The sequence below is a fragment of the Diabrotica undecimpunctata genome, chromosome 3 (genome assembly GCF_040954645.1).
Source record: "Diabrotica undecimpunctata isolate CICGRU chromosome 3, icDiaUnde3, whole genome shotgun sequence".
Taxonomy (NCBI): Eukaryota; Metazoa; Arthropoda; class Insecta; order Coleoptera; family Chrysomelidae; genus Diabrotica; species Diabrotica undecimpunctata.
This window is the reverse complement of record NC_092805.1, coordinates 19,452,054-19,464,692: the sequence shown is the minus strand read 5'-3', so window position 1 is coordinate 19,464,692 and position 12,639 is coordinate 19,452,054. Positions and strand designations below refer to the sequence as shown.

General features: G+C 33.9%; 1 protein-coding gene across 1 annotated transcript in view; it reads left to right on the top strand.

The window, feature by feature from the left end:
• The window catches only part of bond (elongation of very long chain fatty acid james bond protein), an 82,975-nt gene that overhangs the window by 50,166 nt on the left and 20,170 nt on the right, over positions 1-12,639 (top strand). Inside the window, exons 2-3 of the mRNA XM_072525402.1 lie at positions 3,961-4,025; positions 12,142-12,413. Of these exons, the coding sequence (XP_072381503.1) occupies positions 3,968-4,025; positions 12,142-12,413 (330 nt within the window). The 5' untranslated portion in view covers positions 3,961-3,967. The remainder of the gene's footprint in view (positions 1-3,960; positions 4,026-12,141; positions 12,414-12,639) is intronic.

Genomic DNA, 12,639 nt, shown 5'->3' with positions numbered 1-12,639 from the left:
GCAGAATTGAACAATAATCATTTTTATATTTAAATAAATACTGAAAAAATCATATTTATTATTTTTTTAAATTATATATTTATTTATTAATCCAATAATCGATTTATTAAAGTTACAAATATAATATATATTCTTTTATTATGTATGGTTAATATTTTTGTATTAATTTTCTTCTTCATCGTCTTCTTCTTCTTCTTCCTCTGACTGCTCAATATCGGATTCGTCATCATCATTCTCGTTTATTAAAGTATCAGAATAAAAATATTCAAGAATATCAGGTGCATATTCACTTTCTTCATTAAAATCATCTGAAGTTGATGAAGCGTTTAGACATGATTGTCCATTACACTGCCCACAAATTAAAGTACATTGCAATCCTGATTTCCTGCATCCGCAATTGGAATCACAACCTTTCTTGCAATTGCAAAATATTGTATTCAGCAGTTCTTCTGGTGCTGGCGGTAATAATGTTGTTATTGGTTCCAGAAATTCATTTTGCATTACCCAGCCGAATTCTTGGGGTTCTAAATAATTTCCCAACCAAATTTGGGTCTAATAATAGACACGAATGATATGCTGACGAGCTACTGCACTTGAAGGTGGAAGACTTGATAACTGCACTGGTTTGTTGAGTCTTGTTGATTTGATGAACTGGGTGTATCGAAAAGAGTCTATATCGTCTTCTGATGTTGGAGCATTATACGCTGCTAAGAAAATACGTACTCCATTTTCAAATAATTCTTGTACAGAGCAGTTTTTTTTGTTGAAATAGTTGAGGTGACTGATGTAAATGGTGATTTTTTTTGAACATTTTAATAAACGATATTTTACCTTTCCTATAAATCGCAGAAGTCGTATCACATCCACTAAACGCGTGTAAAAATAAGATGTGTTTCTTGGAATGAGGGTATTTATCAAAACTTTTCGATGAATATAATTTTTTCTCCGCATTACCCTTACCAATTTAAAAAAAAAAAAAAATTCTTATTGATGTGATTGAGCTCGTCATATCAAGATAACTAGCAAATCAATATCTTCTCCTACAATGACGGAAGTTTTTCCTACAATGACATGTTCAGACTCTGCAATAGCTGTTTCTACAATGAGAACATCAGCATCATCTCTGGCTTGTTTTGTAGTGATATTAACAGCTTTTAATTTGTCGATAAGCATGTCTATAAAGATTTTTTTATTAGATGTGTTCGATAAAAATTGTTCTTGGCTGATAGGCACATTCATTGTTTCATCAAAACGGAGTTTGTAAGATTTTGAAATACCGGCAGTTCTTCTTAGTTGTTTCATTGCTTTAATGTTCTTAGTGTAGTCTGAGTAACCATCAAATACAACAACGATACTTGAGCCATAATGTGTTTGTAAATATCTGACGTATTTATGTAAAATATTACAGAAAGTATCATCTTTATTCCATACAACGCGGTGCAAAAGAAATCCACCATCGATAATATATGTTGTAGTGATTTCGTCCAGTTCAATATCAATAGGAGTCATACTCTTATATAGTGATGATTTTGTTGTTTTTCTCATGCCATTATGATCAAATAAAGATGTTGGATACGGACTTAACTCATATTGTAGATATTCTTTTAGTTTAGAATTTTTTGTTTGCTGTTTTTCTCTGGAAGAGTAGTAATGGATCGATGGAAACTTTACAATTGTTAATTTTGACAGTTATTAACCGCTGAAAGTGGTAGTACTTTGTTAACACGTTTTAGTTTTATCTCATATATATCTTAATAGTATTTTAAGTAAATAATTAACTATATAACTTAATTATTTATTGAATCCTACTGGCTGACTTCGCGTTACCGTATACACAGGTAAGCGGTCCCCCACTCTTTGCGCTCTATCTTAAGAAGGATTGAAGGTACATAAAAGTACTTCAGACAAAAATTTGAAGAGAATTTTTTATTCTACAATTTTTCTTACCACCTTAAATGTCATAAAGTGTAAGGGAAACGAGATATTTGCAGAAAACTCATTTTCGTGACCTTTGACCTTTAATATCTTAAGTCGCGGACACGTGATTATATGAGACTTTTGAGGTAAGTTTTATACCATCAAAATAAAGACGTATGCAAATTTTTAGCTTATTATCTTTCATTCCGAGGTTTGCCCCCTTTTTTGCCTTATTTTACTGGATTACTAGTAGGTTCGTTATCACAGTTCCCAAATATGTTATTTTTGGATATATGTTCATATGTCAACTTGGACTCCGTTTAATTGAAGCTTTGCATCGGGATGTGGGTCACGACTAAACACTAAAAATTTGGTTTTGTTTGATTTTATTTTAATGCCCATTTCCTCTCCTACCTCGTGAATACGATCAAGCAGAATTTGGAGAGCTTTAATATTATCTGAAAGAATACTGTATCGTCTGCATATCTAATCACATTAAGTAGTTCCCTGTTGATTTTTATTCCATATGGTTGTCTCTCAAGTGCCCTTTTAAATAACTGGTCCCAGTAAACATTGAACAATGTTGGCGATAAAATGCAACCTTGTCTGAGTTCTCGTTGTATGGAGATTTCATCGCTGTAGTTATCTCTAATTTTTACGATAGCAGTTTGATTCCAGTCTTCTTCTTCTTCAGCCTTCAGTAATCCAACTTTGGACATAGGCCTTCCCTTCCCCAAATAAATCCAGTGTCTTCTATTTTGCGCCACTTGCTTCCAGTTGTGTCCTCCGATCTTCTTAATATCATCAGTCCATCTCATTTGTGGTCTTCCTCTGCTTTTTTTTTCCTAACCATGACCTCCACTGTTGTATTTCGTGGTTCCATCTCTTATCCTTCAGTCGGACATTGTGTTCTGCGAAGCTCCATTTTAATTTGGCCGCATGTTTTCCTGCGTCTTTTACTTTCGTTTTGCTTCTAATCCATTTGTTTGTTTTTTTGTCTATAAGTCTCACCCCGAGCATTGATATTTCCATCGCTCTTTGTACTTTTACTATTTTATCCATATTGGACTTGGTGAGTGTCCACGTCTGTGAACCATACGTGAGTATAGGGAGGATACACTGATCGTAAATTCTGGTTTTCAAATGCTGTTCTATTTTAGTACTTTTCAAGATCCAACTCAGTTTTACAAATCCTGCCCACGCTAACCTTATTCTTTTGGTAATTTCGGCATTTGATTTTCTTTGTTAATTTTAATTAATCTGTCCCAGGTAGATGTATTCGCTTACCGTTTCTAAATTTATGTCGTTCAATGTTATTTCTGGAATTTTCGGTGTATTTATTACAATATTACAATGTCATCAGCGTATCTTAAATGACTCAGTTTTCTTCCATTAACATTTACTCCCTTATATGCCAGTTAATGTAATTGATTCCAGTACAAATTTTTAATGACACGAATATCCTTGTCATTTATTTCAATATTCTTTAGTATTTGCATTAATTTTACATGCTGTACTTTATCCTGAATGCCTTTTGTTGTTTGCCTGAATTGCCTGAATGTTGTATCGAAAAATACAACACTTGGGTCATGTGTTGAGAGGTGAATTACTCCAAATCACATTGAAAGGTAAAGTGCAGGGCAAAATATCAGTTGGAAGACGCCAGAACTCGTGGCTGAGAGACCTGAGGAGATCGTTTGACCGCTCATCCACAGAAATCTTCGTGCAGCAGTTTTCAAAGCTACAATTGCCATTTAGATCGCCAACCTTTGAAAAGAGACGACACAATAAGAAGAAGAATAATACTTGTATCTTTAGTTCTTCACCTGCCACGGCAAAATAGCGTAAATGTGTTCCCTAACTGTTTTTTTATGGATAGTACGCATTCTTGCTAGTCAGCATTTACTTTATTGTTAGACTGTCATTCTTATAGTTATTACAAAGGTAGATTTTTATGTATATGTGCGTTAGTTTATATAACAAATATACTAATTATAAAATTAATAGATATGTAACTATATTTACTCTATATTTTTGTTCCAGGTTAAAAATGACTTCTATAATGCACCTAGTTGTAGAAAATTATAGTGAATTTGCCCAATCCAGAGGTAAGTTGAATTATTTATAGTTAATTTATATCGGTTCTTTTTTTCTATGGATGCCGCCTATTGTAAATCGGTCGTACTGTAGCCAGAAAACCTATACTATCAGAGTTCTTCTTAGAATGCCTTTTCGTTCCGAACATTGGCGATCCTTCTGGCTGTGATGACTTTGTTGGTTACTATACGGAATAGCTGTGTTGAGGTCTTTCTATACCATACTCTCAGGTTAGCAAGCCAGGATATTCTTCTTCATCCTAGGGCACCTTTTTCTTCAATGTTACCTTGCAAAATGCATTGGTGTAGCTCGTATCTGTCTTGATTTCTCATTAGATGTCCAAATTACTGCAGCTTACGGGCCTTCACGATGTTAACCAAATCCGCGGTTGTGCTCATCCTCCGCAGTACTTCTTCATTGGTGACTTTGTCTGTCCATGATATCTTCAGGATCCTTCTGTACGACCATAGCTCAAAAGCCTGAAGTTTCGATAGAGTTTCCGCCTTCAATGTCCACGTTTCTACTCCGTACAGAAGCACTGAGTACACGTAACATTTAAGGAGCCTTATTTTTGTTTCTAGGGTGAGGCCATTGCTCTTGAACAAAGAGCTTATAGTCAAGAATGTACTTTTTGCCTTTCCGATGCGATATTTAATCTGTTGGGTATTGTCCCACGACTCATTGATTATAGTTCTCAAGTAGTTGTACTGTGAGACACGTTTAATTCTCATTTGGTTCACATACAGATTTGCTCTAGTTATTTTTTCCTTGGTTTTGCTGGTGTTTATATCCAGTTCATATATTCTACTTGTTTCCGTTATTGTGTTCATTAAGTTTTGCAGCTCTTCTATGGTATTGGAAAACACTATTGTATCATCTGCATACCGCAGTTTAATGAGCTTGATTTCATTTATTGAGATGCATTCATCAATTTTTTTTAAAGCGGCTTCAAAAATGTGCTCCGAGTACAGATTGAATATCAGTGGTGAAATTATGCACCCCTGTTTCACTCCCCTTCAGATTTTATTCCCCATCTATTCGGAGCACCGCTGATTGATTCTAATACAGGTTAGCTATTATTTTTAAGTCTCTTTCGTCAATCCCTGTTCTCTTTAATACTTCCATCATTTGTTCATGCCTAACTCTATCGAAAGCCTTCTTGTAATCAATCAGGCATCCAAAAACATTACAGCTGACATCTCTACATTTCTGAAGCAATACCTGAACGCTAAATAAAGCTTCCCTCGTACCAACGGCGTTCACAAATCCAAACTGATTGGTCGCAATTTGTTACTCACATTTTCGGTAAATTCTTTTGTGGATGACTTTTAACAACAGCTTCAGCAGATGGATCATTAGGCTTATGGTCCTATAGTCTTCAAAAACTTTTGCTCCTGTTTTTTTGGGCAATGGTACGAACTCTAATTTGAGCCACTCTGCTGGTATTTTTCCGGCCTTTTGAGTACATTTTTGGAATCACTTGATGGTCGCCGAAAAGTCTGCAGCTTAACGAACGGGAAATTAGAGAAACACAGTTCTGTTCACTGGCAGTAGCGACGCCGCGTTCAATTAAATAAATTGCCGATTGCCGAAATTGACTTGAAGGAATATTTTGAAAAGAAACAAGTACCATTGTAATAAAGTGCAGACCACTCAAGAAATATTTTCTGATGATCATTTTAAACGGATGAAATTCTGTGAAATTATGATGGAGGAATTCAACGAAAATAATTTTTTGAAGAATATTTTGTTTACAGACGAGTCCTTATTTACAGGAAACGTAACTCATCTGTTGTACGTTGTTGGTCTCTGAAAAATAAGCATTTGAGTGTTACTGTTCGTACGCAGTATCCACAAAAGTCGAATGTTTGGAAGGGAACTTCGGAAGATTAGATTATTGGTTATTTTTTCATTGAAGAAAATCTTAACGAAGTAATTCTTTAATTACTTAGAAATCAATCAACATCAAATAAACTTAAACGAAATTTGGTTTCAACAAGGCGGCTTTCCTTTACATAATGCATAGGCTGCTAGAGACTATTTAGCGTTTATTTTTCCAAACGTGTAATTAGTACACCAGGTTCAATAAACCTCCTTGGTAACCAGACTTAGCTCTCCTAGATTTTAGTTTTTGGGGATACTAAAGATCAATTTGTATAGACATGAATATGAGCGAACCACCAACTTGGAGCAATAGACAAAAAATAATAATCGAGCTTAGCCAAAACATCTCAGCAAATGAACTCAACGCGACAAGAAAGGCGTTTTATACTAGATTTGGTTTCTGTTTTGCACAAGGTGGTGGCTTATTTGAACATTTTTTAGAATTTTTAATTACCTGGAATTATTTTTTATTTTATTTTATTTCTATATAACTTATTTTATTTTCACACCTTTTCACACAAATGAACCTAAGTTTATATCCATTCTCATTATTTACCCATAACTATTTAAAAGAAAAAGACATACTTTATGGTGTAATAGGATAGGAAAAATTAACGGGTCTACGTAACCTCAAAAATAGCCAAAAACCGATATTTTGCCTTCTAGGTTATGTTATCGGAGAGATCAGGGTCAATTCGGCAATTTTGAGCTCAAATTCCGCGCACCAAAAACCTCCGGAAAAGTATAGGCACTCTGTCTGAGTGTCAGGCTTGTTAGCCTGTGTAATTTATAATAAATAGTCTAATAGAGGTGCATGGTATAAAGTAAAATAGTAACAAACTTAAACAATAAGCTAATTCAATTCAAAAAAGAAATTGAGTATCCTTTATTCACTCAACTCTACAACTATGTATGAAGAAATTTTCTACTCCTTCAGATACATTAAAAAGTTAATTTCAGAACGATGTTTGCTGAAGAAATTTTCTATTTATTTCAGATAATGCGTTTACTTGAATTTTAAATTTTTTATTGTTCTTAAGTATTTTCATTGATGCATATGTACAATCTCGTGTAACTTTCACCACAGCAATACTATCTTTATGATACGACTGCTCCTTTGCAATGTAAATACAACATCATATTTTCACTGTTAATTAACTTTTATCGTTAGATTTAACGTCGAAAAGAGACAGTAAATATGAAAAGTGGAATTATATTGTAGAGAATATATTAGGAAAAATGAGTTTATATTATTTTTGTTCTTCTATATGTGCTGGGCATTTTAGCGTAATCGTTCATCGATCATTTTCTTGTCAGATAATATGTTAGGCCCGGACTAAATTTTGTCACAAAATTTGATAACCTCTAAATTAGAATAAATATAAATACTACTTCTTCTGTCGTATACCTTTTTGGCTAAAACCTTTTTGTATTGTTATACGAACCACTTACTGACATACTCACAGCACATTGTGAAATAAGTTTTACTAAGCATTTAGCAATATACCGCCCACTTTATCTGTCATTATAAATATCTAATACTTCAAATATTTTGCGGAAGTAATTTATTAGAACAGCATATTAACATACTCAAGACAAAATATTGGGAATGGCCTGTCCTCACACAGATTCCACACTGTTTTTACACTGGAACTGGAGTAACACCGCGTCAGAGCCACATGACATTATTTTTATTAAAACGATGTGTAAATCGTAAGGACTCAATAGTACGAATAAATTAGTTTTTATTATACTATAGATTACAAAAAATTGGATATCTGAAGAAAATGTTCTTTTCTTATAAAAACAGGCTTACTAAAAAACAAATATAACTGAGACAGTTCTTAATGACAAAAAATACCAAAACTAATGCGTATATTCCCCTTGGTCGCGATCTAATCTTTAAAAAATACTATTAGCCCAGTCTGGTTAAAACAAAGGTCGAAAAATGTTTCGCAGATACTGAAGCTTTTAAGACATATGTGGGGGTTACTAGATGACGAATATATGAAAAGGTACTCGTATTTTTACCTTGCGTTTTTTTTTAAACAGTAATTTATGATCACAATTTGATTTTTTGTCTATCCCTTAGTGTCTAAGTTTTTTCCCTTATATTTTAAATAAACAATATTTATATAATTTTTTTTATATTAAGAATATCTTTATTTTCCCGTTTTTTACAATTAAAATTGATTAATAATTTACGGAGATATTTGCAAGAAAGCAGTTTTTTGCACTAATTTATAAATTTTATTAATCTTTTTATTAACAAAATAAAATGTTATTAATACATTTGAACATCGAGGAATTACCGTCTTTTACATTTGTGCGAAATTTCTCTCCGATCGGTCAAATAGTCTAAAAGTTATTTAATTTATTTATCTCTGAGGCTAATTATTTAAACTAATGAACTTTTTCATAGGATTTTTTAAGACTTAAACTATCTCAGAAGTTAAATACATATTGCGTTTTCATCGAAATTATTTACAAAATAAACGTTTGAAAAGGTGGTATGTTTTTTACTTACAAACAATTGTAATAACTTTTATATTTTTTCAAGCTACAGACTTGTACGTACAACCATAAGATAGCTGGTAAAAAAATTCACATTAAAAAAACCTTCTATAACCAATAGGAACGAAGTTAGCGACATGTTCTTCTTCTTCTCGTGCCACTCCTATCGGAGATTGGAAATCATCATGGCCACTGCGACTTTGTTAGCAGCGCGCCTAAAAAGTTCAATCGAACTACACCCGAACCATTCACGTAGATTACGAAGCCACGATATGTTAGCGACATGTTAGCTAGACATAAAAGCTCCAGAAAAACTGGAGAGTATAACTGAATTTAAAGAGTGTTGATGGTGCCTCTATCAACATCCTTTGGCAACCATTAAGACTTTTGAATTCAAATAGAATCTCTAGTTTTTCGGTCAAATCTACAAAACCCTATCTACAGTGTATATAGAGACCAGACCGTAGTAAGTTTCAAACAACCAGTAATAATAACAACATGCTTGACGTAGACCAAAGTCTTCCGTACTGGAGAAGTACACACTCACCGTAAGACGGTGATGTTTTTAAAACTTATGGTTTATTGCTCCCCAACTAAAGACTATTAGCTTGTTTTTTCAGACGTATTGTATTCTCTCAGCTCTTTTTTCAAGCTTCTGTGTTACGCAGGTGAAATATACTAGTATCTATTTTGTCAGGATTCGCCTTAACATGGTTAGCTTCTTAATATCTGGAAAAACCTGAAAGGATCTCCCTACCAAAAATGCTATACGATTCAGATTTAGCCATACGGCTCACACTCCCTTTAAGGGGAAAACACTCATCTCAGATACCTACGGTATAAAAAGGATTGAGGTCTGATGGGACTCTTTCCATGTTATCGAGCCCTAGGTGACTTGGTATGCTGCAGTGTTTCCCAAAAATTTTCGTAGACATCTGGACGTTACGAGGATTACAGATTTTTGCATGACCTTATAAAGATGTTCATTTAGACCTAGTTATTCTTAGGAGGTTTTTCGGAATAATACCAGCAGTAGATAGAATAATAGGTACTGTCTGGGTACTTTCCATTCTCCATTGCCTCCTGATTTGTATTTCTAAATTTCTGTACTTGGCGATCTTTTCGTTGTATTTAACACGAAAATTGCTGGTGTTAGGTATAGCCACATCAATAATTGTTGTTTGCCTAGTAAGTTTATTAACTAATATGAGATCCGGTCTGTTATGTGCCACTAGTTGGTCTGTGAGCACAATGTGATCCCATTATAATAGCTTGTAGTTGTCATTTTCAAGTATTCTCTCAGGGACGTATTGATAGTAAGGAAGATGGTCGGTTTGGAGAAGTCCAATTTTGTCAGCTAGTTCTTGGTGGTTAATCTTTCCTACCGAGTCATGGCGTGAGTCATAATCAGTACTGACAAACGCCTGGCAGCTCTGGTAAGATGTTGGATGGTTTTTTGGGTTTGGCATCCCTATCAGCATTTGTCATTTTGAACTTAAAAAGCTTTAACAATATATTTTAGGTAATTTTTATTTGAAATAACCTCATCCTGAATGGCAAGTAGAAAACCCCCAGTCTTGAAAAAAATCTTTCCTAATGTCAACCTGTATTGTCTGTATTGTCCAATCATTCATATACAACAGATGCTTAAGCTTCGCCAGAACGATATTGTTATTTTTGATGCTAAAACCTGAGTCAGTGGAGTTTAGTAGCTGAGATAGTAAATTCATCGCTAAACAGAACCAAAGTGGACTTAACGAATCCTCCTGGAAAAGGCCCCGACTGATTGAGAGATCTTCAGTTATTATTTTCACCAGATATTGAAGGTGAATTTAAGTCTTTCACTTCGTCAATATATATTTTAAGAAGGTCACTAAATTATTATCAATTTTATATATTTTCAATATATCTATAAGCCATTTATGCGACACTGAATCAAAGGCCTTCTTATAGTCAATGAAGGCAGTAAAAAGGTTTCTTTTTTGGTGTATGCCTAGTTAGAAATAACTGACTCGATAATAAGTTGTTCTTTGCAACCCTTACTGTTAAGGCTCTATGATATTCTTAGAGCACAGTGTTGGTAGATACGCCGGGCTAAACAGGATGTAACCAATTTGATTAAAGTTGAAAACAATTGAGCGGTACTTGGCTGGATCTTGGGTGTTATTTTGATCGTTTGGTATTATATAAGTGATTCCGTGTGTACGAAATGATGCTATTTCCTATGTATTAGAGATAACATGATTAATCAACATTGACAACCACTCATGAACATTACAAAACTTCTTTAGCCAGAAGTTTTGAACTCCGTCTGGTCCAAGAGATTTCCAGTTATGCAGCTGTTTGATAGTATTTGAGACTTTATTAATGGTAAAGGGTTGGTAACGAATATTATTGTAATGAAAACTCGTGAATTTCTTCCTGGCTTGAGTATCATTTATATTCATTTTTCACAGTGGATTTAAGTTTCCTATAAAACGCCTTCTCTGCATGCTCAAAAAGTATATTGTCAAATTTTCGGTTGTTGCTGACTTTATATCTCCTCAGGCGGCCTGAATAAACAGAGTGTTAAATGTTTTAATGTGTCCAGGCATTGTTGAGGTGTGTTGTTTTCTGGATCATGTCGTGAGTGTCTTAAAGTGTTAAAAAATATTTCTTCAGCTCTCTTACATACTCTCTCTTCATATGATATTATTATTATTATTATTAATATTATTATCTGGAAAACTATATAATCTTAAGTTGTAAGTATATAAACTGGTAGTCCATAAATTATAAAATTTGATACCCACTTTGTAGCACTTATTTTGATGTCCTGACTGATTTTTTTCGACTTCGAAAAGATACAAGGCTTGGCAATGCAAACTTTTCTATTTTTTTAACATTGAATTTATTATTACTTGATAACACGCACCCCGTATACATGTTGGTCTGGACAACCATGTAATTTATAATTATCAGCCGTAACAAAAATTATAAAGCACTCATATATATATATATATATATATATATATATATATATATATATATATATATATATATACATATATATATATATACATATATATATATATATACCTGGTATTTAGGCGGCACACGCCCTTCCGATAGGGATCTATGGAGGAGTATCACCGAGCCGCAAGCCCTTATCTCTTGCCGTACTGCTCCACCATATGCCGATCAGATACCAGCATATTCTAGACTAAGCCGCAGATTCATTTAGAATTTTAAACTGCTGCGTTAGCCTTTTTGTTTTCTGTACACCGAGCTGGGGATTGAACTGACATCTCTCGCATTGAAGCGAAGGAGAAGCCAGCCGCCCAGCCCGCTTGGGCACTCATATGGTGTTTTATTTATATGTAACTAATAATGAAGTGACTGAATGTCTCCCACTGCAAAATCGAAATGTTTAAGCTAAGTACCATCTTCCGTCTCGACATTTTCTTTGGAAATGTACCGCTTTAATATCTAAACGTTAATAACATATTATATAAAATGTAATACAAATATAAAATGTAAGTTTCATTACAGTCAATACTGGCATAATCCCATATAAACAATATTTATCTCAGTGATGCTTATGACGATCAAAATGCCAAGAGATGCCCTGTGATGAAAGTGATGATTTTCCCGACCTTAACCTTACTTGTTATATTCGTATACATATTTTTGTCAGCAACAGTCCATTTTTGTCCAGCAGTGTATTTAATTAGGACTTTTATTTTCCAGATCCCACTGTAGACTCATGGCTGTTTATGAAATCACCAGTACCCGTCGTAGCAATTCTCCTAACCTATCTAATATTCGTACTCAAAATAGGACCTCAGTGGATGGAGAAGAGAAAAGCCTACGACTTAAAATTAGTTATGATAGTGTACAATGCTTATCAAGTGCTGTTTAGTTTATGGTTATGTTCGACGGCGATATACGTGAAAGAACCAGTGAAACTTTTAACCCGGAGTTGCAACAATCCATCGAATAGCAAAGAATTGCAAGATATTGTAAGTATATTATCTGTTGCTTGTTACAAAAGTCATTGTTTTTATTTACTTAATTGGTAATTCTCATAAATAAAACTGGTTACTCAGTCTTACAGGCGACTCTGTGAAAGAGTGACATCGGCCTATTTTTAAACCAAAAAGTGTCCAGGTCCGTATTTATGCAAGAAACTATAGCTACGGTCCTAAAGTAAAGAAAGCCCAATAGAAAATAGAGTAGATGATATAA